The 24856-nt window shown below is 47.6% G+C and overlaps 1 protein-coding gene across 5 annotated transcripts in view; it reads left to right on the top strand.

Annotated features, from left to right (window-relative positions):
• ABTB3 (ankyrin repeat and BTB domain containing 3) overlaps positions 1-24856 on the top strand; it is a 317410-nt gene that overhangs the window by 289953 nt on the left and 2601 nt on the right. For all 5 annotated transcript variants that reach the window (XM_058741506.1, XM_058741505.1, XM_058741504.1 and 2 more), the window contains 5 exons: positions 1311-1416; positions 6235-6337; positions 8642-8723; positions 15445-15513; positions 17281-17394. In XM_058741506.1, the coding sequence (XP_058597489.1) occupies positions 1311-1416; positions 6235-6337; positions 8642-8723; positions 15445-15513; positions 17281-17394 (474 nt within the window). The remainder of the gene's footprint in view (positions 1-1310; positions 1417-6234; positions 6338-8641; positions 8724-15444; positions 15514-17280; positions 17395-24856) is intronic.

The raw sequence follows: 24856 nt of genomic DNA, 5'->3' as shown, positions 1-24856 counted from the left end.
ATTCTCATTCCTTTGCCACACAACGCCATTGAGACAGCCAATCACTTTGTGAGTGTTGGGAGGAACACTTAAGACCATTTGGTCATAAGGTCATAAGGCGTCATCTTTGAAAGCAGAGTCCCTGTGTCCGATATCCATTGCACCTGTGGGCACCTCTGTGGCTCTCGTCCGAGGTAACCTGTTGCTTCGTGGGATCTCCTCCACTTTCATCAAATGGTCAGTTCCTTTTCACGTGTTGAGCTGTATCCTTCTGCTTCGGGAGCACAGTGAAGCACATTCAAGAATACCTCGAACCACTGACATCATCAGTTTTCCCAAACCCATCTTTTAAGATGAAAAGTGAGCTTTATTGTTTGCATTACAGAAGCAACACTCGTTTGTTGTAGAAAATGCAGATAAAAAGAAAAGGGAAAACATTGTAATCCCAGCCAAAGGTAGCTTATTCTGTTTTCCCTGGCATTTTCTATACATACCTGTCAATCCAAGTATATATGTGGGGTTTTCTTTCCAAAAATACATGGTACAAACTGTGTTGTAACCTACTTTTCTTAATATATTATAAATGTCTTTCTACCTCATCCTCATTCTCAGCCCCCTTCACCCAATAAAAAGCATCAAGTGCTGTGATTTGTGGCTTCCCTCCCACACACCTGCAGTTGAAGGGAGACTAATGAACAGCAGTGGGTCCCAAGGGGAAAGAGGCAAAAACGTGAAGGACACGGGGCGATCAGAAACACTCCTTTGTCCCTGAGCAATCAGAGGCAGCTGTTACAGAACTCGTCCCCCACCCCCCCCCCCCACCCTTTTTTTTTTTTTTTCTTGGAGAAAGTGATTCAGCTGAGCATTCCTGGATCCGGAAATGCTTCAGCACCAAAATCAAATTCGTAAGAAAGCTGAATCAGGAGCATTTGTGTCTGGGTAATGGAGAGCACAGTCACAGGATCAAAAGGGCTTCCTGCTGCTGTTTTCAGGGTAATTCGCTGCTTCCAGAATTCTGGAGTATTGATAAAGGTGTGTTTGGGGTAAAAACTTACTTGCCATTCTCTGAGCTACGAACTTGCTCTCCAAAGGATGATATGTGAGTAGGGCAAGAAAGAAGGATTTATTTACGAATTAAGCTTTCACCAGTGAACCCACTAGAAACAGACAGCAACCTCAAGGTGTGAGGTCCAGGTGGGGGGTGGGGGGTTGCTTCTGGAACCTGCAAGAAGTTTGTGGGCCCCTCTCGCCCGGGGACAGGCATTCCTGCTGACAGCTTGGAGGAGGCCGCCCAGGGCCTGGCAGCCTGACCTGTGCTTTCCTTTCCGCAGAACGAGGTCATCAGCCAGCAGCTGTCGGTCATCTTCACTCACTGCTACGGGCCCTACCCCATCCCCAAGCTCACGGAGATCAAGCGCAAGCAGACCTCGCGCCTGGGTGAGTGCCTCACCGCGCCCTGCCCCTCGCTGTTGCCTTGTGGTTTGAGGACACGGAGGTAGCAAATGCCCAAAAGAACAGTACCGGAGGACGTCTAAGATGGATACAGTGATCAGGGTATCCTCACATGATAACTGGAGCCTATACCTTGGAAATGTGGACAAGGAGACCCACCAGTCCCTCTAACCGAGGGATTTTCTCCCGCAGGGACGACAGCCCCAGAGCCCATGCAATTCCTGCAGGCAGGTAGATTCTGGTTCCAAAAGAGGGCAGAGCTGTGCAGGCAGCTCTTTGCCCCCACCGCTCCCCCTCTAAGAAGTCCCTCTTCCTCCCTGAGGAGGAACAAGCAGGGGACAGTGCCAGGCCCGCAGTGTTCTTCTAATGGAGTCCTTCTGCAGGGACCCAGGAGAGGAAATAAGTGCCTGACCCCTCCACCCCCCGCAACACACACACACCTCACACACACAGATACACAAGTGAGGGGAACACACCCGAGCTGAAGAGACTGGACACTCTGAAATGCCATCAGAGTCCCAGGAATCACTTTTTCTTCTGGTTGGACACTGCGCTGGGCTGGCCCCAGCCTAGCACTTGACATTCCTCGTCTCAGGTAACCCTCAGGCCGCCCCAGGAGGCAGGCACTGCAAGTCCCCCCACATCTCAGCGGAAGAAAGGGAAGGTCTGTGCTGCCTTCAGATTCACTTCACGAGCTGCCCGCCTCCTCCCAAAGCCATGATTCCCTCCTTCTACAGTCCCAGCTTCTGGAATTTTCCAGGAGAAAACTTTCCGTCAGGCAATTATTTCATTCCAAGGATCCTGGGGCTGCCGTAACCTGGCTGATCAGTCTGGAAATAAAGCAAAGAAATGCTTCACTGCCTTGAAGCCCGAAACACCAGCCTTCTGTTGCAAGGGCCTTTCTCCTTGCTTCCTGGGGAATGATAAAATATTACAGACAAATCCTTTTATGATGAAGGTTGGGGACTTTCCTACTTGGCTATTGTTTCCTGCAAAGACTGGGAAACATTTGAGAAATGGAAGCATCTGAAAATGCTATCCTTTAACAAAATCACTACGTTTGGAACAGGTGAGCTAATCTAAATTAGTGAAAAGGCTGAATTCGTGGAACTGTTGTAAAGTATTCTTGCTCCTGTCGTGAAAAAGTTGTTAATTGAAATGACACCAACTTTTTGCTGAAGTGAAAACCCGAGTAGCCACGTCAAATGTTGTCTGTTTTCCTTTCTGCCCATTCATGTGGGCAAAGTAGGAAGTACCAAAACCGCAAATATTTCTACCTTGTAGAAAACAGGTATTAATTAAAATGCTGTCAGAGCAACACATCACAAAGACGAAGCAAATTAACAGACTTTGGAGACTGAACGTTACATTCCCAGGCCATAGCAACATCTGACATCTCGGTGCCTTAACAGACACCCTTGTTAGAGCAAACATTTGTAAGGGCTGTTTCAATGACACAGCATAAAATCTCCTTTCCTGTAGTTATAGGCGAGGAGGGAACATTTTTTCCTTCCAGATTTGCTGAGCTTTCTTTCAGCAATCAAAAGGGCCTAGTTTTTGAGGCCAAGCATTGGAATTCCAAGGGTTATAGCATCAACAGAAGAAGAGCAGACTGGAGAAGCTCAAAGCTCACAATATGGAAGAAAAGGGGCAGAACGTATTTATGAATAGGTGGAGCATGAACCAGGTAGGGTTGGCATCTTCAATAAAGCATTTCAATCTAGGGTAACTCCTAAGTTGTCAAATAGTGATTCTTTAAGGACCTGCTTTAAAGGGAAGACATGAATGATCAGTCACAAGGGCCAGGCAGGTCATATAAGTGAGTGAAATGGCTTCCATGTGAGACAATAGGGAGTGGTGGGGACTGTAGCAAACTGGAGACCACATGCCTGATTTTTTTGTGACGCATTGTCCTCTTGCCTCCCAGTGAATTCTGGGAGAGGATGGTTCAAAGGGCTACAGGCAGGAGATTTTAGCAATTTGGGAAACAGGAGTATGGCTATCTGGAGGTAGGCAGTGAGAGTGAGAGGGAGTGGATGCTGAAAAGAGGGAGAATGTCACTCCAAACTTTTAGTCTTTAAAGCAAGCGGAGATGTGAATTTTAGTCAACTCTGAGGACTTCTGTGGCCTCTCTTCTCTCTTCGTCTGGATTGTTTAGAAATTTGAGGGGTTTTTTTTTTCATAAAATATTTTCATGATAGTGGAATTGTAAGTGATTTTGACTGTTTTATGCTTTTATGATATGTTCTAAATTAAAACTTTTTTTAATGGGAAGAGGTGAGGTAGCTATACGTACAGACAGAAGTATGAATGGAGGACCACCATCTGGGGCAGTACAGGGGCTGAGGGGCCATCCTACCTTCAGGGGCTGGAAGAGGAGAGTTGGCCTAGAAGACAAATTCTGGGTCCAGGGTCTGGGCAAAATGGAGCCGGCCAGGAGTCCAAGATAGAGTTGTCAGGGTGTGCCCAGCAGTTGGGGTTATGGCCCCCAGATATCCAGGGGGTTGATCCCCACTCTTAATGGTTAGGACAGCCTAAACCCAGCCAAAAGAAGCAGCTGGAGTTTTATTTCAGGACAACTGTTTAACCCCTGGGGAAGGGCCCATCAACAAGCAAGTCCCCAGGCTAAGAAGGAGCCTGATGTCCTTGGCAGGATCTAAGAACAAGACTGTAGAACAAGGGTCAAGGCATTCTTCACTCATTCAGAAAAATATTAATTAAGCATCTACTATGATAGTCATGTTTATTGAGGAGTACTGTGTGTAAGCCATGTTGCTAAGTGCTTTGCAAAAATTAACTCATTTAATGCTCACTGTAAATGATGTAGATGTATAATGGATATTACCATTTCCATTATAAAGAAAGGGAAACAGAGGCACAGAGAGGCTAAATAACTTGCCTAAGGTCATAGAGCTGAGATTTCTGGCTTCAGAGCCCACACTCTTCCTATGCGTTACCACCTTTCTGTTCTAGACACAGAGCAAGGATGTGAAAAGAACAGACAAGGTCCTGATCTCCCAAGCAAAGTTACAGGGAGGCAAAGTAACAGTGAATACTCTATAGCAAATGAGGCTACACCAGGGGGCTATGAGAGCACAGGTAGGGGATGCTTGGTCAGTCTGAGGAGGGTGGGGGGAGTCAGGCAAGGCTTCTTGATAGAAGGTGTCTGCACTGAATCTTGAAGCCCACATGGGGTGAACCAGGTTTGGAAGGAGTTGGAAGTGTCCCAGGTGAAGCACCAGAGGTGGGAGTATGTGGCACTCGTGTAGCTCGAGCACACTGCGGGTTGACGGGGGGATGTGACTAGGGAGAGGCCAGAGAAGGCAGCAGTCTAATCACAAGGAGCCTTGTTAAGAAGTTTGGACTCTATTCTGGGAGCGCTAGGGAGCTATGGAAAGGTTTACAGCAGAGGAGGGGCGTGATCAGATCTGCCTTTAGTAAGAATGACTGTGGTGAGGTGGACCATCGGGTTGGAGGCAGAGACCAACAGAGGCTCCTGCGGGTCCCCAGACAAAAGATCTTGTGGCCTAGCAAGGGCAGGGGCATTGGGGATGGAGAGAAATGGGGCAATCGAGAAACACTTAGGAGGAAGAGGGGACAGTGTTTGTGATAGACTAGATCTGGGTAAGCCCAGGAGAGGAAGGTGTCTTGTTGCCTTCGAATCCTTGGTTTGGGCAACCAGTAGATGGTGGTGCCGTCCACAGGCAAGGAAGAATCTTTCTCACGTGAGCTGAGAATGCAGTTCGTCGTGTATCCTCAGACTCAGAATCTTGGGTGCAGACACCGCAGAGAGGTAATCTCCCATTTAGAGACTCCTAAAGGTCCCCCCCCCCCGCCGGGCCCCGCAGCTCAGTTCAGGGCGGGTGACGTAATAGGAAGCCCCACCAGAGGTTAGGTCCACCTTGCCCTCGTGCAGGGGTCCAGACTGACTCAGGAGCAGAGCGGGGCAGAACCCAGTAGGGGCAGGGATGTTGGTGGATATTCCCAACAAGCAAAAGCACTGAGCTGAGGACAGACTGGCACCTTCAGGAGCTCTAGGTCTCAGTGGCTAAAAGGACAGACAAATTGGGGGGCGAGGGGGGTGGAGCTAGGGATCCTAGTGCTTAATCATGCAGACCCTCCAATCCGAATTCAAAGTTCAAAGCCCACGTTCAGATCCTGGCTACTGCACCTGTCACTGGCTCAAACTTCTGCATGCTTGTTTCCTAACTGCACAACTGACGATGGTCCCTGTCTGCCAGGACCGAATGAGTTTGCATGTGCACGTGCCAGCTTCCACAGCGCCTGGCACGTCGTAAGTGCTCAGCGAGTGGTGATATACCTCCTTTGTTGTCACTGTTGATGAGAGCAGGGGACTGGCTCACGTGCCTCTGATTCTGGGAGAGAGGGGCTTGGATTTTGAACCACCTGGAATACGGTGGTAAGGGGGCAGAGTTTCTAGACCCCTTTGCCATCAGGCAGGGAGAGCACCGAGCCCACGTAGGAGGAGCAAAGGGGAGGTGGGCATACATTTGCCTTTCCCATCAGAAAATCATGTGCATCAGGCCATGGCTGAGTCTCCTCTGGGGAAATGCTACTTCTAATCACAAATAAGCTATGGAGATTTCCTATGAAAAAAACTGAATTTCAGTGATTTGAGTGTTCTTTTGACTGGTTCTGTCTCCTGTTTGGCCTCTGTCTCACCAGTGAGTATTTTATGACCATGGTTTCCCCTGTCGGCTCTTCTTGGCACTTTCCAGAAGAAAAATGTAAACTTCACCCTTCTCTCCACTAAAGCTACCCTTTTTCCCCTTCCTATTCTAGATCCTCATTTCCTTAACAATAAAGAAATGTCTGATGTTACCTTTCTGGTAGAAGGAAGACCATTTTACGCTCACAAAGTGCTGTTATTTACCGCCTCTCCGAGGTATGTATGGTCAGTTTTGAAAGCAGCTGAATTATGAGTGTGGCTGTTGCTGTTACTAGTCTCTGAAATTCAATTTTGGTGGGATCTTCCCTGGACTGGAAGATGATCTTTTCAAAATCAAGAATTCAAGAGCAAAGTGCATTTGTACAACCAAGTTCACAGCAACATTATTCACAGCAGCCAACAGGTTTCAGAAGCATCCCAGGTGTCCGCCAGGAGACGAATGGACAAACAAAATGTGGTATATACATATATTATTTAACCTTAAAAAGGAAGGCAGAGCTGACAGATGCTACAACCTGATAAACCTTGGGGGTGGGATGCAAAGAAACAAGGCAGTCACAAAAAGACAGACACTGTATGATTCCACTTATGTGCAGAACCAAGAGTGGTGAGCCTCATAGAGACAGAAAGTAGGATGGGTGGCCTGGGGCCGGGGGCAGGGGAAGGTGGGGGAGTTGTTCCATGGATACAGAGCAAGTTCTGGAGATTGTTTTTTTAAGCACAGAGCAGCCAGTAGTATAAACAGCAGCGCCTTTGTGTGACTCAGGCAAGGGCACCGGTCCTCTGGGCAGACAGAGTGTGTACCAGGCCCAGGGCTTCAGAGCAGAGCGTGAATTGGATTTTAGCTGCCCCAGCCCAGCGCCCTCACGCAGTGTACAACCTGAAATGTCGTACAAAGCGGCCTGGAATGGCCTGTCCTCCAAATATCCAGGAACTCTGGCGTAAGCCATCCCACACTTACAGGTCTTGAACCTGACTTTTCCTTGACTATGGAGTTGACAGTGGTATCACTCCCTCCTCTGCTGCTGCTCTCTCTGCTTTCAATTGGAGTTAAGTTGGCTGTTTAGAGCCGCATTATCCAAAGCGCTGAACTGGGATCAGCAAAGCTCTGGCACAGAGGAAGGCAGGATGCTGAAATGAGGCAGGCTGCTGGGAACAGAGGGGGCGGGGGGAGGATGAACAAAGTGATCAGGACACTGGGTACCCAGAAACAGAACCCACTTCCAGGACATTTGCTAATGAATGTATGTGACCAACACTTCCTGGGTTCCTAAAAGCATCCTGGACTCTCCACTGCCTCTCCCCAAAATCACATGCAAACCCCCAGATGTCTGCTTTGCCACAACAAGAGGAATATGCCATGCCTTACACGGTTCTTGGTTATGATGCCATAGAAAAGCAGGATAGATATCATACCAGTGTTGATTTCTTAGTCTTGACAACCATGGCTGTGTAGGATGTTAACATCCGGGAAAGCTGGGTAGAGGGCATCCAGGAGCTCTGTACTGTCTTTATGACTGTTCTGCGAATCTTATTTTTTCAAAACTATAAGTTGAAGAAAAGAACACAGCTTATGCCTAAATGTTTTGAGTGTCAGGGTGTTCCGTTGACTGGATCTGTACCCACTAGGAGCTTACAGTTTTGTTGATCGCAGGAAAGCACATCTGAAGCCCATCAGCAGGTCATCCGTGGGGAGGTCGATAGGTAGTCAACAGTTGTTGATTACCTACGATGCAGCAGATCTGGAAGGGCACAGGCTCTGGAGATGCAGCAGAGCAGAAGGGCAGAGTCCCTGCCCTCCAGGAGCAAAGGTGCACAGGAGATGGGGAGCACCACGGGTATCAGAGGACCCCATGAAGGAAGCAGCCTTCGTGATAAGTCCTGTGGGACAGACAGATGGGCTTTTAAATGGTATTTGTTCTGTTCCAGTCACCTGTTTGAGAAATAACAGTTCAAACTACTATTTTTAACTTTAAAGTTTTAACTTCAGGGCACCTAGCTGGCTCAGTCAGAAGAGCACGCGACTCTTGATCTCAGCGTTGTGAGTTTGAGCCCCACGTTGCGTGTAGAGATTACCTACACCCAAATAAGTAAACAAACTTTATTTATGTTTGAGAGAAACAGAGCGTGAGCAGAAGAGGGGCAGAGAGAGGCAGACACAGAATCCTGAACAGTCTCCAGGCTCTGAGCTGTCAGCACAGAGCCCGACATAGGGCTCAAACCCACGAACTGTAAGATCATGACCTGAGCCGAATCAGAAGCTTAACCGACTGAGCCACCCAGGCGCCCCCTAAAAAAAATAATTTAAAAAAAAATAAAGTTGTAACTTCAGATTTGAATATGGTATCTTACTGGGGTGGCATTGCATTATGACATCTGTGGATGTACTGATGATGTATTTCAGAGTGGGGGGCGGGGAATACAAGATACTACATGTTTCTCTCATTAGAGTGGTGTTTCTCACAAACTGTGGATGTGTGTGTGGGTCTTTTTTATCTCCTTTCTTGTGTTCTTTTTCAGGTTCAAAGCACTCCTCTCCAGCAAACCAACAAATGACAGCACCTGCATAGAGATCGGTTACGTGAAGTACCCCATCTTTCAGGTGAGCCCCAGTTGTGACCTAGGGCATTGTGCTGGTCATCCACCTGTGGGTTAGCCACTGCAGAGTCCTCAATTCCTTGCACACTGGGCCCCTCCTTACACCCCCTCCGGCTTACCATCCTTTTATCCCTACAGCATTAGTTGAGCACCTACTGGTTGCCTAGCCCTCTGCTGGGACCTGGGGACACAAGGATAAAGGACATTCCTCCCCTGGGGCGTCACAGGATAGAGCGGGTAACTGAATAATTAGTCACTTACAATATAATGTGGGGAGGTACCGGTAGGGGGCAGGGAGGCGATGTGCTGTGACAACTAGGACCAGGGAAGTTGGAGAAGGTCTCCTATGAGGTGTCAGCTGAAATAGTGAAAGCTTAAGAGAAGCTGGGGAACCCTAGGAAGGCTCGAGGCTTAAAAAGGGGGTTAGAAGATTCTAGGCAGAGAACAGCAAGGATGAAGTCCCAAAACCATGGTTGAGCCTAATGTGATCAGGAGCCAGTGGACTTTTAACGACTGCACTCCCTCCATGCTGTCCTCCCACAAGCCAGGGTCAGGGACCCGACGTGGGTGACCTGGGGGTGGGATCGTGGAATTCTGAACAGAACGTTGTTTCCTGCGGTTCAGTTCAGGAAGTAGGGCCTTGGGAGGAGTGCAGTAAGAGTGGATAAGATTCAGACAGGTGTGCCAGGGATTCATGCTCTAAGAGGGTTGTTGAGACAACTCAGAGATAATGGGGGGGGGGGGCGGTGAGGGGTGGAGACAAGGCTGGCCATGACCAGGGCCACGGGTCAGGTTTCCAATCTGCACTTGGAAGGAAAGAGCTGCAGCCCAGGACTAAAATGCTGCATTCTCCTATTTAAAATTGGTGTCTATCACATGATGATGGGCAAAGAACCAACCTTTCTAAGCCTCAGTTTGTTCATCTGGTGGATAGGAAAGGGGAAACTGCAGTGGGAGGCAGGGAACAGCATAAGCAAACGGACAAAAGTGGGAAATCATGGGGTGTGTTTGAGGGAAAGTGATTATCAGTCTATTCAGCCGGGTCTTAAGGTATATTGGAGACTGAGAAGACACTGGGACCACTCAGTATGAGCCAAGTGGGAAGAAAGCAGGCCAGATGGTGGCTTTTCCCTGGCCCCTCAGATCCTGCTGTCCAGAGGGCTGCCATGGATGTTCAGAGGAAGCCACCATGCCCTCACACTGGCCCCTAAAGCCTATTGAGGTACCTGCATCTCCACCATTAGAGATGTATTTCTTTGGTTATGTTAAAAGTTCAAATGAAAGAATCCTTCCCAAGTAACTATGGGTAAGACACTCTTCTTTGAGCCTCACTTTCTCCATTTTTAACAAGTTAATATCACCTCTGTCTATGTCATGGGTTCTTGAAGAGATTAGCAAGTAGGACAACTTGGCAAATTTTTTTTTGATGTTTATGTATTTTTGAGAGAGAGAGAGGCAGAGCATGAGCAGAGGTCGGGGACAGAGAGAGGGAGACACAGAATCTGAAACAGGCTCCAGGCTCTGAGCTGTCAGCACAAAGCCTGCCCGACACAGGGCTTGAACTCACAAACCGCAAGATCATGACCTGAGCTGAAGTCAGACGGCTAACTGACTGAGCCACCCAGGAGCCCCTCAACTTGGCAATTTTTAAGTGGGTTATTTTTCTAACCCGTAACTGGTAAACCATCTCCCTACTAAGCACAAGACCCTGTAGGATAGGTTACTATGGACTGAGCATTGGGGAAAGGATTAAAGCAGTTTCCAGGGACAAGGCCAGTCTGGGGGAGCCATCCCATTGGGGTGGGGGTGGCAGAGAGGAGCTGGATCCCCAGTGTGGGACCAGGGAGTTGGCATGCCCCCCCAGACCCAGCCTCTCACCCCAATTCCTCACCACATTTTCTACTGAGAGCAAAGTGGCCACAGCCCTTTCTAGAATGGTGGTGACTTCTGAGTTTGAAATTTTCCATGAAACTGCTGCTTTGTTTTAGGATTAGAGTTGGGAGGGCAGAGAACAAACTTCTGTGGGGCTCCAGCTATGAATGAGGCACTAACCTCTGCTTGCTTGGTTATCTGGATACTTCTTGCCATTTTTAGAGATGAATAAACTGAGGCTCAGAAAACTTAAATGACGTGCCCCAAGTCTTAGTGCTACTTTAGTGACACCAGGATTGGAGCCCAGTCTTCCTGGTGCCAAAGCCTGGATGCTTGGTTCTAGAATACACTTTCTACAGGGGAACAGTGATAATAACAGTGCCCATTTCTTTCTTTCTTTTTTTTTTTTTTTCATTTGTTTTGAGAGAGGGAGAGAAAGAGTGAGAGCCGGGAAGGGACAGAGAGAAAGGGAGAGAGAGAGGATCCCAAGCAGGTTCTACACTGTCAGTCCAGAGCCCAATGCAGGGCTTGAACCCACGAAGCCATGAGATCATGCCCTGAACCAAAACCAAGAGCCGGATGCTTAACCAACTGAGCCACCCAGATGCCCCATAACAGTGCTCATTTCTTGAGCGCCAGCTATGTGTCAGGCTCAAAGCTGGTGCTTCTCAGCCTCTGCTGGACATTGGAGTCACCTGGAGAGCTTTGAAAATTCCCAGCACCCAGGCTACCAATCAGAACAGGGGCTGGGGCTCAGGTGTCAGTATTTTGGAGCATCTGCCATTGTCCCAGCATGCAGTCAAGGTGGAGACACAGTGCTCTGCACTAGGGTGGATCTCAAGCTTTAACAGGCACCAGAATCTCCAGGGCAGGGGAGGAAGGGGGTTGCTCGATAAAACACAAAACTTGTTGAGATGCAGATTCCTGGACCCCATCCCCAGAGTCCTAGATTCTGTAGGCCTAGGGTGGGGTCCTAGAATTTATATTTCTTACAAGAGCCCAGGTGGTGCTGATGCTGCTGGTCCAGGGACCCCACTGTGAGAACCACTGCCATACATCATCTCCTTCAGTCCTTCCAGCCGCCCCTCCGGGAAGCTCTTCTCCCACCTACAGCCAGGACACAGACCCAGAGGGAGGAAGGTAGTGGCCCCAGCTCCGGCTACTCATCACAGCCAAGCTGAGGTTCAGACCCGGGCCTGACTGACTTCCAGACCTGATCTCTAGTTGCCCCCCAACTGCAGGGACTTGGGCCCTCCCACCCCTCTCCCCCCCGCCAAAAAAAAAAAAAAAATCACCCGGCCCTGAAGAAAGAATCGTAGGCCCATTCGAGTTTGAGTATGAACTAAGTGCTGGAAAATGCATGCCTCCCCAGCTCTCCTGAGTGCTCGTGAAGGGGGCGCTTTTGCCATAAAGCCTGGAACTAATTGGGGAGGTTCCTGTAATAAGAACCTTGTAGTAGGCATTCAATAAATGTTTGCTGTGCGGATTCATTGAACGAGAGACCTACGTGGGAAAGCGTGGCCCCAGAGGAATCCAAGGCCTGTAATTGCTTTTGCCTGGGGAAGGTTTCCTGGCCACATTAGCCTGGAGTTACTGTAATGAGTTAGGAAGATTTAGCAGGCCCTGGGGACTTCTCTGTGTGCCTGTCCCTTCCCCATAAAAGAAGAAAAGCCTCATTTGTGGCTTGAAATAGGCCAAGGAGGGCTGAATCCGACCCAGAAGGAGGCTCCCAGGAGCCTGTTCACTCCACTTCCATGCTGACAGAAGAATTTTAGTTAAATGAGACTGCTTTGAGTTTCCTCCCCACAAGACTGTTTAACATCACACACGGGCAAGAGCAGGACGCAGCTGAGGCTACACGTGGAAGTGGGGGCCTCTGTGAGGCCGTGGATGCCATTTAAATCCCGGCTCCGTGCAGGTTGACAGCTGCCAAGGAAAACAACTCCATAAACAGGCCCTTTGGCCTAATAAGGGTTCGTTTTGCCCCCTTTGCAGAAAAGGCTTGTGTTGGCAGAGTCTGACGGCAAGGGACAGCCCAGTTTAAATCCCATGAGCCCCAGGATCTGCATCTGCTAAGGAGCAGCATTTTAAGTCAACAGCCCGACCTCTAATGAATGAGCTAATATGATGGAGGCACACTTTGTAAATGGAGAGGCCCTGTATTCGGGGTAGTCATTGTCACGGCTCGTATTGTTGTCATTATCGGTTTGGCCATTGTAAAAGAGAGGCGCTGGGGGGACCCATTGATTTACATAAGGCCAGGATCCCCCTATTCGCTGACATGATACGTTAGATGCCTGTGGCCCATCAGGATGAGGGAGGGGAGGGTAAACGATGCTGTGTTATCATTTCCCAAAGCCTCAGCCACCACCATCAATGCACCGCCATCCCTGTGACGAGGCAGGTGGGCACAGAAGCCCAAAGTCAGTCCGTGGGAGACTCAAACACGAAAGAGGAGGTGAGGCGAGGGCTCATGTTCCTGTTTAAAGTGCGCTTGCTGAGTGCAGGCACGAGAATGCAGAGAAGGACAAGACATAGACGGTCCCATCAAGCTCTCGTGGGAAGTAACACTGCAGTTGTGGATGATGTGTGCCCAGCCAGGGGTTACAGCTAGGACATCTGAGAAGGCTCCACACATGTGACCACTGAGATCCCAAAAGAGGGGGCCCAGTTCAACAGGTGGAGAAGAAGGGAAGGGCATCCAAGCAGAGGGAACAGCATGGGCAAAAGTGCGGAACTGAAAGAGAAGTGGTAGGTTCTGTTAGAGGCAAGTGGGTGGGAGTGATCAGAGTATAAAAGGCAGATGTTGTCCAGATTAGGATGAGAGAAGGTTTGGTTGACAGAGGAGATCTGAAAAAGTAAATTGATTCATAGCAGCAGTATTCATAACAGCCAAGCAGTGGAACCCATCCAATGTCCCTCAGCTGATGAACGGATACACAAAACGTGATACATTGTTCAGCAATAAAGAATGTAGGAGAGAGAAGTGACAGCAAGAATGAACCTTGAAAATATTACGCTAAGTGTCATCAGCCAGACACAAAAGAGCATGTGTTGTGTGATTCCACTGATAGGAAATGTCCGGAATGCGCGAATCCATCGTGGTTGTCAGGACAGGCCCAGGAGGAAATGAGACGGGTTGGTAATGCGTACGGGGTTTCTCCTGGGCGTGTTAGAAATGTTCTAAAATTAGAGAGTGGTGATGGTTGCACGACATTGTGAATATACTAAAAACCACTGAACTGTATGCTTTAAGTTGATGCGTTTGCATTATGTAAAATAGACCTCAATAAAGCTGTAAATATATATATATTTTTTAAATGATGACTTTTAAACACTCGTGCAAAAGGTAGATTGAGATCAGTCACAAAGGGCCTCGAATGGCCTGAATAAAAACGTGGCAGTGCACAGCAGAGCACTACCGGAGAAAGATTTTTCCACCTCAGAGAACACTGAAGAACTAACATGTATTCAGTTCTTGCCATGTGCCAGGCCCCTGCTAGGCCTGTTACATATAATTTAACCCTCTTCAGAACCCCATGAGGTAGGTAATGTTATCCCCACTTTGCAGATGATGCAACTGAGGCACAGAGAACCTAACTCAATTCAGGTCCCTCAGATCTTAAGCGGCAGGGCTGCTCAGAAGCTGAGGGAGCCCACGTGCAGGGTCCTTGCTCTTAACCACTGCCGTATGTTGGTCACAGACCACTGGAGCCTGAAGGGACTGTGGAGGACAGCCCAGCCCCAGCGCCTCATTTTACAAGTGTCCAAAGATGGGACATAACCAGTCTATAGATGTTTCCGGCACAACTGCCGTGGGGTGAGGCAGGTATAGTCCATGTGTCATAAGGCAGAAGACAGTGGTGGAGAAGAGCATGTTCACCACCTAAAATTAAAGCTTTGGGGCGCCTGGGTGGCTCAGTCGGTTAAGCATCCGACATCAGCTCCGGTCATGATCTCATGGTTCATGGGTTCAAGCCCCACGTCGGGCTCCTTGCTGACAGCTTGGAGCCTGGAGCCTGCTTCGGATCCTGTGTCTCCCTCCCTCCCTCCCTCCCTCCCTCTCTCCCTCTCTCTCTCTCTCTCTGCTCCTCCCCCGCTCGCGCTCTGTTTCTCTCTAAAATAAACATTTTAAAAAAATAAAAAATTTTTTAAAATATTAAAAGAAAAAATTAATGGCTTCATGGGAGGTAGTGACAGCCAGTTCTACACATCTGGGGCCTCATTCTAAAGGGACACCAATTTGCAAAGCTCTGGGACTTTGCACACCATTCAGGCTTCCTTAATACATGAACAAAGAACAGCCTGGCTCAGACTGTTCACATCATCAGTGAAACACTGAAACTGTGTACCCCTAATGGCTTCATCCTGGGTCTTGTCAAGCTGTAATGAGGAGCAGGTGGTCCCATGGGAGCCCAGAGTCATCCCCTGGGACTTAAGAATCCTGTCAAACTGGGCCATGCTTCCATGCCAACCTATGCGACCCCTACCATAGGTTCCTTAAACTGCCTGTTTGGGGGCAGCCTGATGGCATGGGAGGTGGAAAGACAAGCCGCGACTGCCATCTGTAGATGGAGAACAGAGAATTGTTCAGAATTGTTTAATGTGATACCGGGGATGCACTGGAACCCAGCAGAATCACAAGGAGACAAATGTCAGCATGCCATAAGGAAAAACATCCAGCCGGGAGAAGCATCCTAAGTGGAACTTCTCCTACAAGGCAGTGATCAAGCGGGAATGGCCACACTGGGGACAGGTGTCCTAGAGGGACCGATAGACTGCCCGGCTGTAAGCTGACGGTGTCTGTGTGCTGACACTGACTGATGCTTTGCTCGCTGTATCCTTTCTTCCAGCTGGTTATGCAGTATCTCTACTACGGTGGCCCAGAGTCACTTCTCATTAAAAACAACGAGATAATGGAGGTAAGGAAACTGTTGTGTCATCGGGTCGGTGGCTCCTCTGTAAACTCAGGTCACTGGCAGGTGTTGGCGGTGGCTGGGGGGACCTGTGTTGGGTTTTCACTTGGGTGCAGGGTTTGGGGTCCTGCCTCCCAAGGGTTTTGCATCAGAGCCCCTTCCGGAAGGCCAGGGTGCTCAGTGCACTTGCAATAGGAGCTCCGTGAAATCCACTTTTAATTGGCTTTGGGGTGGGGGGCAGGGGGGGCAGGTAAAGGAAGTTGCCTGCGGAGGCGGAGGCTAACTCTAGGTACAACTAGGGCTCAGATACCGTCGTCAGGAGCTACCCTTGTGACTTCTGTCATTGGAAAACATTCCCCAAATCACAGTGCGTCTGTTGATACAGAAGCCAGGAGCATCCCAACCAGCTGAGGATGACCATCCCCCCTTCCTGAGTCTCCTTGGCTGTCCCCCATCTGCTGTCTACCTCACCGTTAAGCCTGTCTCCCCTCCCTAATCCAGGGGCCTTGTTTCTGCTCCCTTCTGCCCAAAGCCAAGAGTCCCTGCTCTTTCCTAAACCTGGACCCCTTGTTGGTTTTCCTATTCAAAACTGGAAGCTTTGAACCGGAAGCCAAGATTACTCTGATAATCCTGAGCAAAGGAGCCAGGATCCATTCAGGTGTCTGTAGAGTCCAGGGTGCCTGGCTGATTAGAGATGTCAGAGCACTATCAGTCATTCAAAAGGTGACCCCACACAGGGGTTAAAACATGGAGTCGGAACCAAACTTGGTTTAAATCCAGGCTCTGTCCCTTCTGAGCTGTGTGATCTTGGACATGTTAGTTAACCTCTCTCAGCCTCAGTTTCCTTCCCTGGAAATGGGAATAATTGTCTATCTCATTGGATTTTTAAGATTGTAAGAGTTCCTATGTTCAATAAGGTGATTATCCTTCCCATCATACTCTGAGAACCCTTCCATCGTCATCCCCACCCACCCACCCACAGTTCCTCTCTTGCCTCTCTGGACCACTCCTTTGACACTTCTCTACCTCAGGACCAAGCTACCATCTGAGAACGCAGTCTCTTCTCTAACATTTATTTTTATTTTAAAATCAAAATAACGAACATACATGTACGTCATGTAAATAATACAGAAGAGCTGGTCACAAAAAGCAGCTCACCCAGGCCCCCTCATTCCCCCGTGCCCCCATCCTTTCCCCAAAGGCAATCCCTCTGAACACTTAGGGCCAAGCTACAGCAGTAATGCAAAGGGACAGAGATCTCTGCCCTCATGGACTGAGGGCGACAGGCATGACATCATGTCTGGGGAGAGAAGGGCTCTAAGGAAAACTAAGACAGGGTAAGGAAGGCAGACAGTGATGAAGGGAGATGACCTGAGGCGGGGTGGTCTGGGAGGCTTCTCTGAGGGGACATTTGTGTGGACACCTGGATGAACAGAGGGAGTGAGCCGCGCTGAAATCCATCTTGTTGACTAATGGTGTTCACCCATATTTCTGGACGTAACAACTTCAGGCATTTTTGCTCGACCCCCTGCTAGAATAGATGTGAATCTGGTTCACTTCAAACCCCTCTCCTCTGCCATCTTCCCCCGCAACAGAGTTCGATCACTCTTAGTGGCTAGTGTTTCCTTTGGGCTTTAAAGTGACATTACCAATGCCTATATTCCCAGCCCTTCACCTTGGGACACTTCTGCGGAAGATAAGGATTTTTCCCATGATTGTCATCCCTTTATTTCCACCTCCCAGCCACTAACGGGCTCTTTTTATGGTTTTTAGCTTCTGTCTGCTGCTAAATTTTTCCAGCTGGAGGCTTTGCAGCGACACTGTGAGATTATCTGCGCAAAGAGCATCAATACCGACAACTGTGTGGATATTTACAACCACGCCAAGGTAATCAGTCCCACTCTGGCTGCCCTGAGCATGCGCCGTGTACTGAAATGGGTCAGGCTTTTCCTTCACAGACATGGAGTCAAGGCAGAGAGCTGGTGCTGACCCGCTTGCTCCAGGCTGAGCCACCCCTGCATCCCTCCCACCATCAGCCTCCTGCTCTAGAAAAGATGCCTTCCTTTTATGTCACCCCTCCCAAATACAATGAGAGCAGGAACTCAGAAGTTCCCAAAGCAAAGTTGTTCTCAGACAGTGCTTCTCAAATGTTAACGTGAACACGAATCATATTGCAGACCCTGACTCAGCAGGTCCAGGGTGGGCCCTGCATTCTGCATTTCTAACAAGGCCCCAGGTGAAGCCTCTGCTGCTAGTCTAAGCCACACCTTGAGTAGCAAGTGGTTGTCGAAGAGTGTTCTCCAGTCCAGAAGCGTCAGCATCTTCTAACGTGTTAGAAATGTATATTCTAGGGCCCCATTCCAGACCTACTCTGAATCAAAAACTCTGGGGGAGAGACCCACCGCCTATGGCTTCGCAAGCCGTCCAGGTGATTCTGATGCATGCTCAAGGGCGAGAATCACTGTTCTAGAACTCTGTTCCTGGTGCTGGCTGTGCAGTAGAATCATCTGGGCACTCACTTAAAATCCCTATGCTTGGGACCTATCACAGACCAATTAAACTCACCTCTGGTGGTAGAGCCCGGGGAAAGGTGTTTTCCAGAGCTTCCCGAGTGATTTCCAGTGTGACCAAGGTTGAGAACAGATTACCAGCCCTGGAGACCCCCAAGGAATTCTCCTGGTCAGGTAGACTAATCAGAATCACCTGGGGAGAGTCCTGAATGTGTTTAGCCCCCCACCCACAATGGTCTCTGCAGTGGAACCCAGGAATCTGTATTTTTAATAAGCTCCCTAGGCTACTGTTGTGACTTCAGTCCTAAGGCCAGTCATGACTCCAATTTTTGGGAACCACTGACCTCATCTCATCCAATCCATTTCGCATGTAGGGATACTGGGGCCGAGAGAAGTCAAGTAATTTGTCCAGGTGCCATTTTATTTTTGTTTCATGTGCTCAGGATGGGCAGATTAGCATTTGCTAGGAAGAAACAGTGAAATGAGTTGAGATCAGGAATTTAGAACAAAAAAGTCTTCTTTTGAGTAAGTGGAGCTCAAGAGACATCTCCCACACCCGCTGCTTTGTAGAGTGACAACTGACGTGCATTACACTCTCACTGCCCATCCTGAAAACTCAGGTTGCATTTGAGATGTTGTTTTCTGTCTTATGCCAACATCCAATGAGCCCTTTTAGTGTGCAGGCGCCTGTGCTAAGATCCGTATTACACCTACTTTTTCTTAAAAATAATTTATTGTCAAGTTACCTAAAATACAGTGTAGTCTTGGCCTCAGGAGTAGATTCCTGTCATTCATCACTTACATACAACACCCAGTGTACATCCCAACAAGTACCCTCCTCAATGCCCCTCACCCATTTTCCCTGCCCCTCCCAATCCCCCACCCCCATCAACCCTCAGTTTGTTGTTCTCTGTATTTAAGAACCTTTTATGGCTTGCCTCCTTCCAACCCTCAGTTTGTTGTTCTCTGTATTTAAGAACCTTTTATGGCTTGCCTCCTTCCCTTCCCTTATGGTCTTCTGTTAAGTTTCTCAAATTCTACATATGAGTGAAAACCTATGACATCTGTCTTTTTCTGACTGAATTATTTCACTTAGCATAACAACTTCCAGTTCCATCCACCTTGTTGAAAATGGCAAGATTTCATTCTTTTTCATCACTGAGTAATATTTCATTTTATATATATACCACATCTTCTTTATCCATTCATCAGTTGATGGACATTTGAGCTCCTTCCATAATTTGGCTATTGTTGATACCGCTGCTATAAACATTGGGGTATATGTGCCACTACAAATCAGCACTCCTGTATCCTTTGGATAAATTCCTAGTAGTGCTATTGCTAGGTCATAGGGTAGATCTATTTTTAATTTTTTGAGGAACCTCCACACTGTTTTCCAGAGTGGTTGCACCAGTTTACATTCCCATCAACAGTGCAAGAGGGTTCCCCTTTCTCCACATCCTTGGCAACATCTTTCCTGAGTTGTTAATTTTAGCCACTCTGACCGGTGTGGTTTTGATTTGTATCTTCCTGATGATGAGTAGTGTTGAGCATCTTTTCATGTCTGTTGGCCATCTGGATGTCTTCTTTGGAAAAGTGTCTATTCATATCTTCTGCCCATTTCTTCACTGGATTATTTGTTTTTTGGGTGTTGAGTTTGGTAAGTTCTTTATAGATTTTGGATACTAACCCTTTATCTGATACGTTGTTTGCAAATATCTTCTCCCATTCTGTCGGTTGCCTTTTAGTTTTGTTGATTGTTTCCCTTGCTGTGCAGAAGCGTTTTATTTTGATGAGATCCCAGTAGTTCATTTTTGCTTTTATTTCCCTTGCCTCCAGAGATGTGTCGAGTAAGAAGTTGCTGCGGCCGAGGTTAAAGAGGTTGTTGCCTGTTTTCTCCTCTAGGATTTTGATGGTTTCCTGCCTCACATTTAGGTCTTTCATCCATTTTGAATTTATTTTTGTGTATTACACCTTCTTTTTTAATGCTCACTACAACCTTTTCAAGTAAATGCTATCATTAGTCTCATATCATAATGAGAAAACTGAGGCACAGAGAGGGGAAGGAACTTGCTTAAGGTCACACAGCTACTATGGAGATTTGTGTGTGTGTGTGTGTGTGTGTGTGTGTGTGTGTGTGTGTGTGTGTGTGTGGTAAAATGCACATAACATGAAATTTACCATTTTAACCATTTCTAAGCGCACCATTCAGCAGCATAAGCCCATTCACATTGTTGTAAACTCATCATCGCCATTTATCTCCAGAACTTTCTATCTTCCCAAACTGAAACTTTGGGAATCATTTCTCTTCCCCTCAGGCCCTGGAAACCACCACTCACTTTCTGTCTCTATGAACTTGACTACTCTAGGGACCTTATATAAATGGAATCGTACAGTATTTGCCCTTTGTGACTGGCTTATTTCAGGTAGCACAGTGCCCTCAGGGTTCATCCACGCTGTAGCATGCGTCAGAATTTCGTTTCTTTTTAAGACTGAATAATATCTCATTGTCTGGAGAGACCACATCGTGTCTATCCAGTCATCCATCAGTGGACACTTAGGGTGGTTTCCACCCTTTGGCTACTGTGAATATGTTGCTGTGAACACAGGACAAATATCTGTTCAAGTCTCTGCTTTTAGTTCTTTGGGGTTTGAGGTATATACCCAGATGGGAAAACCTAGATTTGTCTTACTCCAAAGCACAGGCTCTTAACCTTGCTCTCTGGCCTAATAAATGGTTGAAATATTTGCAATAATCATTGATACACAGAAGAGATCTTCTCATTGGTCATCAGTAAATCAAAACCTACACACTACTTACTACACACACACACACACGCACGCACACACACACACACACACACTAGGTGCTTTGGTTAAATGAGGGTTTTACCAAAATCTGGTCTCTCAGGACACAGCACATTTTTTTTTTTAATCTTTAAACTGAGTACTCTGCAGAAAAGCATCCAGAGACTGCTCTCTACCCAAGAAGAGAGCCTGATTATGAATCTTGTGGTCCTTCCCCCTCTCCTGGCCACAGACACTCCAATTGTCCTGTGAACCCAGCATCCACAAGTGGCTTTGCCATGGCCTATCATATTGTCAGCAATCCATTTTAACCACTTCAGGCTCCTCGGCAGGCAGCTTCCGTAGCTATTGTATTTAATACTGCAGCCTGATGCAAGAGGAGCCCAGGTTGGGAATACATTAGTGCTATGGGCTTTGAATACCTATGGCAGGAAACTGCCCCTTCTGTTTATGTAACTTTGCAGCCAGAGCTCTGCCTTTTACAGACACGAGACTCTGCCTCGGTCTCCCAGGCCACATCCTGGTGTGTTTCCAATGCAAAAGTCTGCCTTTCGTGACATTTGCATAGAAAACAAGGCAAAGCCAGCCAGCCCTGCCCTTTCCCCGTTCTGTATACTGTTGCCCCTGTGCTACAGATACTGCAACACCACTAACGAGCACATGCATGTGGATTATATTTCTGGCAGATTGTACTGCACATCGAGGCGAGTTTAGTAAAAACGGAAAAAAAAAAAACCAACTCTTGGTTCAGAACCCCAGGAAACACAGGAGTTTATATGCTAATAACAGTGTCCCAAATGTCAACAAGACCTTGGCAACATTACCTCTATACTACATCTAACTGTTTGAGACAGCTGTGGAATTTTATACAGATGAGAAGTCCATCCCATAAATGCATGGCTTAACCATCTTTTTTTTTTTTCCTGGTAAATCTGTCCCAAATTATTCAGTCGTAAAAAGGGGGCCTTGAAGCTTCTGATGGCCCTTTCAACCTGAGAAAAAGAAGAGGCTGGTTCATCAAATTGAATCTAAGCTAATGCAATAAGCCCAACCATGCACTGTGCTAGAAAGAACACAGGTTTGCAAAACCTAGGGATTCATTCATTAGTGTTTATTGAGCACCCACTATTTACCAGGAACTGTATTCATCAGAATATAATAAAAAATTAGTAAGACATGAGCTCTGCTCTTGCAAAAATTACAGTCTAGGACAGGGGCCAGCAAACGTTTTCTGTGGAGGGCCAGGTAATATTTTCACACAGGCCATATGGTTGCCATAGTAATGCAAAAGCAGCCATACATGATGCATAAATGATGGGTGTGGTTTTGTTCTAATAAAACTTTATTCACAAAAACAGGTAGTGGGCCAGATTTTGCCCACAGGCCTGTAGTTTGTCAATCGTTGGCATAGGAGATGAGAGTTCCCACCCCAGTTCTGTCAGTCATTATTTGTGTGGAGGTAGGCAAGGGTCTGATGTATAGTCACCACTGAATAAATATCACCAAATATAAATGTAAGTATTTACTGTGCTTGTTGTTCTCTACTTACACTAACTTGTGATGAGTGACATTTATATACAAAGCAAGTGGCCAGGTGTGGTCAAGGGGAGTGCTCTCTGTGTCCACAGAATCAAAGATAGGCGATTCTGAGCCTCAGTTTCCCCACCTGTACGATGAGGGCTTGTACTCTGTGACTCTAATGTCAGGGTTCATGTTGAAAGAATGAAAGCAATCCTAAGATCTCTCCCAACTTCAGGGTACTGTGCAGCTATGGGAACCCTGGGTGGTAACAAGCCCTCTTGCCTGATAAACCTCACCACGTCTTCTAAGTTTCTCAGAGACTGCATAATTACCTGGTGTGTCTGCTTCCTAAATGCACTGAAGATCATGGTACCCTCTGAGTCACGCCATTCATTCTGTGGCTGGGGAAACTGAAGCACAGAAAAGTGATTTCACGTACCCAAGGTTGCACGTGGTTTTTATACATACAGTTGCCATTGGCTCAATGAATGGTGTCAGTGAGTTCATTGCCACAAGCTTGGTCCGTTAGCTGGGCTAGGTTCTATAGACACAGTCAGTTCCCTTTTTCCCAGCCTGGCCACCTACTTTGTGCATGAGGGTCACTGGATACCAGTTGGTGAGAAGGAGAGTGATAAATAGTTTACATTTATAATGACAACTAATATTGAGTGAGTGCTGACTCCCAATTGACCATTGTTCTGTCACTCCATGCATTATCTCATTTTAATCGCAACAACAGACTGTTGAGTAGGTATTATCATCAACCCCATTTTATGGATAGGAGTTTGGAGGCAAAGAGAGATTGTATAAATTGCCCAACAGCCAATAGCTTAGTGGTAAATCTGGGGCAGGGAGGGGGGCAGGGCAGGATCCCAGAAGCCAGAAGCCCATCCCTTAACTACATTCCTAACCTATCTCTCCTAAGTGTGACAAACGGCAGAATCATGGTCTGGGATGCAGGTGTCATAATTCTTATTTTGAAAATGATGCACCTAAAGCTGGAGGCCAAGTGGCCCAGTCCTGGTCACATATTGAGGGAGGTGGGTGAGCCCCAACTCAAACCCAGGTGTTCCAGCTCGTTCCACCATAGCCCTGTTAGCACTGCCTCATTATCATTTCCCATCTAACAATTAAGTGCATCTCTGGGTTTTTTTAAATTTTTTTTTTAACGTTTACTTATTTTTGAGACAGACCTTGAACGGGGGAGGGTCAGAGAGAGAGGGAGACACAGAATCTGAAACAGGCTCCAGGCTCTGAGCGGTCAGCACAGAGCCCGACGCAGGGCTCGAACTCACGGACCGCGAGATCATGACCTGAGCTGAAGTCAAGAGTCAGACACATAACCGACAGAGCCACCCAGGTGTTCCACATCTCTTGTTTAAAGGACAGGATAGTTCAGAAGGATGATTCAGCATTTGGATAATTTAAATAAATCAACATTTAAATAAAGCAGTGGGATGTTATCTCAAGGAGCACTTAAGAACTTCTGAGCTTCCAGTTCATTGCCATAGAGGGACTTTGGAAACTGTAGAAAAGATCTGAAGACAGCCAGCCCACATATACGCATTTACTTCTTTGCTTCGAACGTGAGTTCCTCCACCACGCACACATGAGGCTGAATACCTGGCCTCTGATTAATGGTGTCAGAATGGGGGCAGTGTCTTAATGGTTAAGCACACAGCCTTAAGGATTCAGTTCCTGGTTCTGCCCTTGACACGCTGTGTGACTTTTTGTAACCTACACTCTTGTCTGTTCCCTCATCTGTAAATTGGAGGTGGTAATCTGCCTTCCTTCAGGGAAGTTGAAGATTAAAGGAGATGATGTACTTGAAGTGCCTACCAAGGTGCCTGGCACATTGTAAGCCCCCAGTAAATGTTCACTTTTTGTTCATTATTCTGAGAGTTAACTGCTCACTCATACATTCAACAAACAACTTACCAAGTGTCTGCCATCTGTCAAGCCCTCTGCTTGGGCTTATAAAGGTGAGCTAGGTCAACGTAATCCCTTCCTTATCGGCTCAGTCTGTGAGGAACCCCATCTCTAGATCAGTGTCTCAGCCTCAACACTGCCAGCTTGAGCCACAGGATTCTCTGCTGCAGAGTCTGTCCTGTGCATCGTGGCATGTTAGCATCCCTGGCTTCCACCCATTAGATGCCAATAGTACACACATCACCGCCACCACCCAGTCGTGACAGTCAGATCCTCTCCACACTTTTCCAAACGTCCCCTGGGCAAAAATCACCCCTGGTTGAGAACCACTGCTCTAAATACAGAGAATTGGTAGTCAGTGCCCACTCGGGGTTGCTGTGACAGTCAAACAGGTTAACAATACTCCCAAGAGCATAGAGCTGTGTCTGCAACTCCATTCATGTCCCAGTTGTCTACAGCCACAACAAAGAACCGTAGAACCCAGGGGATAAAACAGTAAACCCTTCTTCGGCACATGAGTCAACGGGACAGCTGGAAGTTTCTTCTGGTCTCCATGGGCCTTGCTTCTGACATCAGCTGTC

This window comes from Neofelis nebulosa, chromosome 8 (assembly GCF_028018385.1).
Source record: "Neofelis nebulosa isolate mNeoNeb1 chromosome 8, mNeoNeb1.pri, whole genome shotgun sequence".
In the NCBI taxonomy this organism is placed as follows: domain Eukaryota; kingdom Metazoa; phylum Chordata; class Mammalia; order Carnivora; family Felidae; genus Neofelis; species Neofelis nebulosa.
This window is presented reverse-complemented; position numbering and strand designations above follow the sequence as displayed.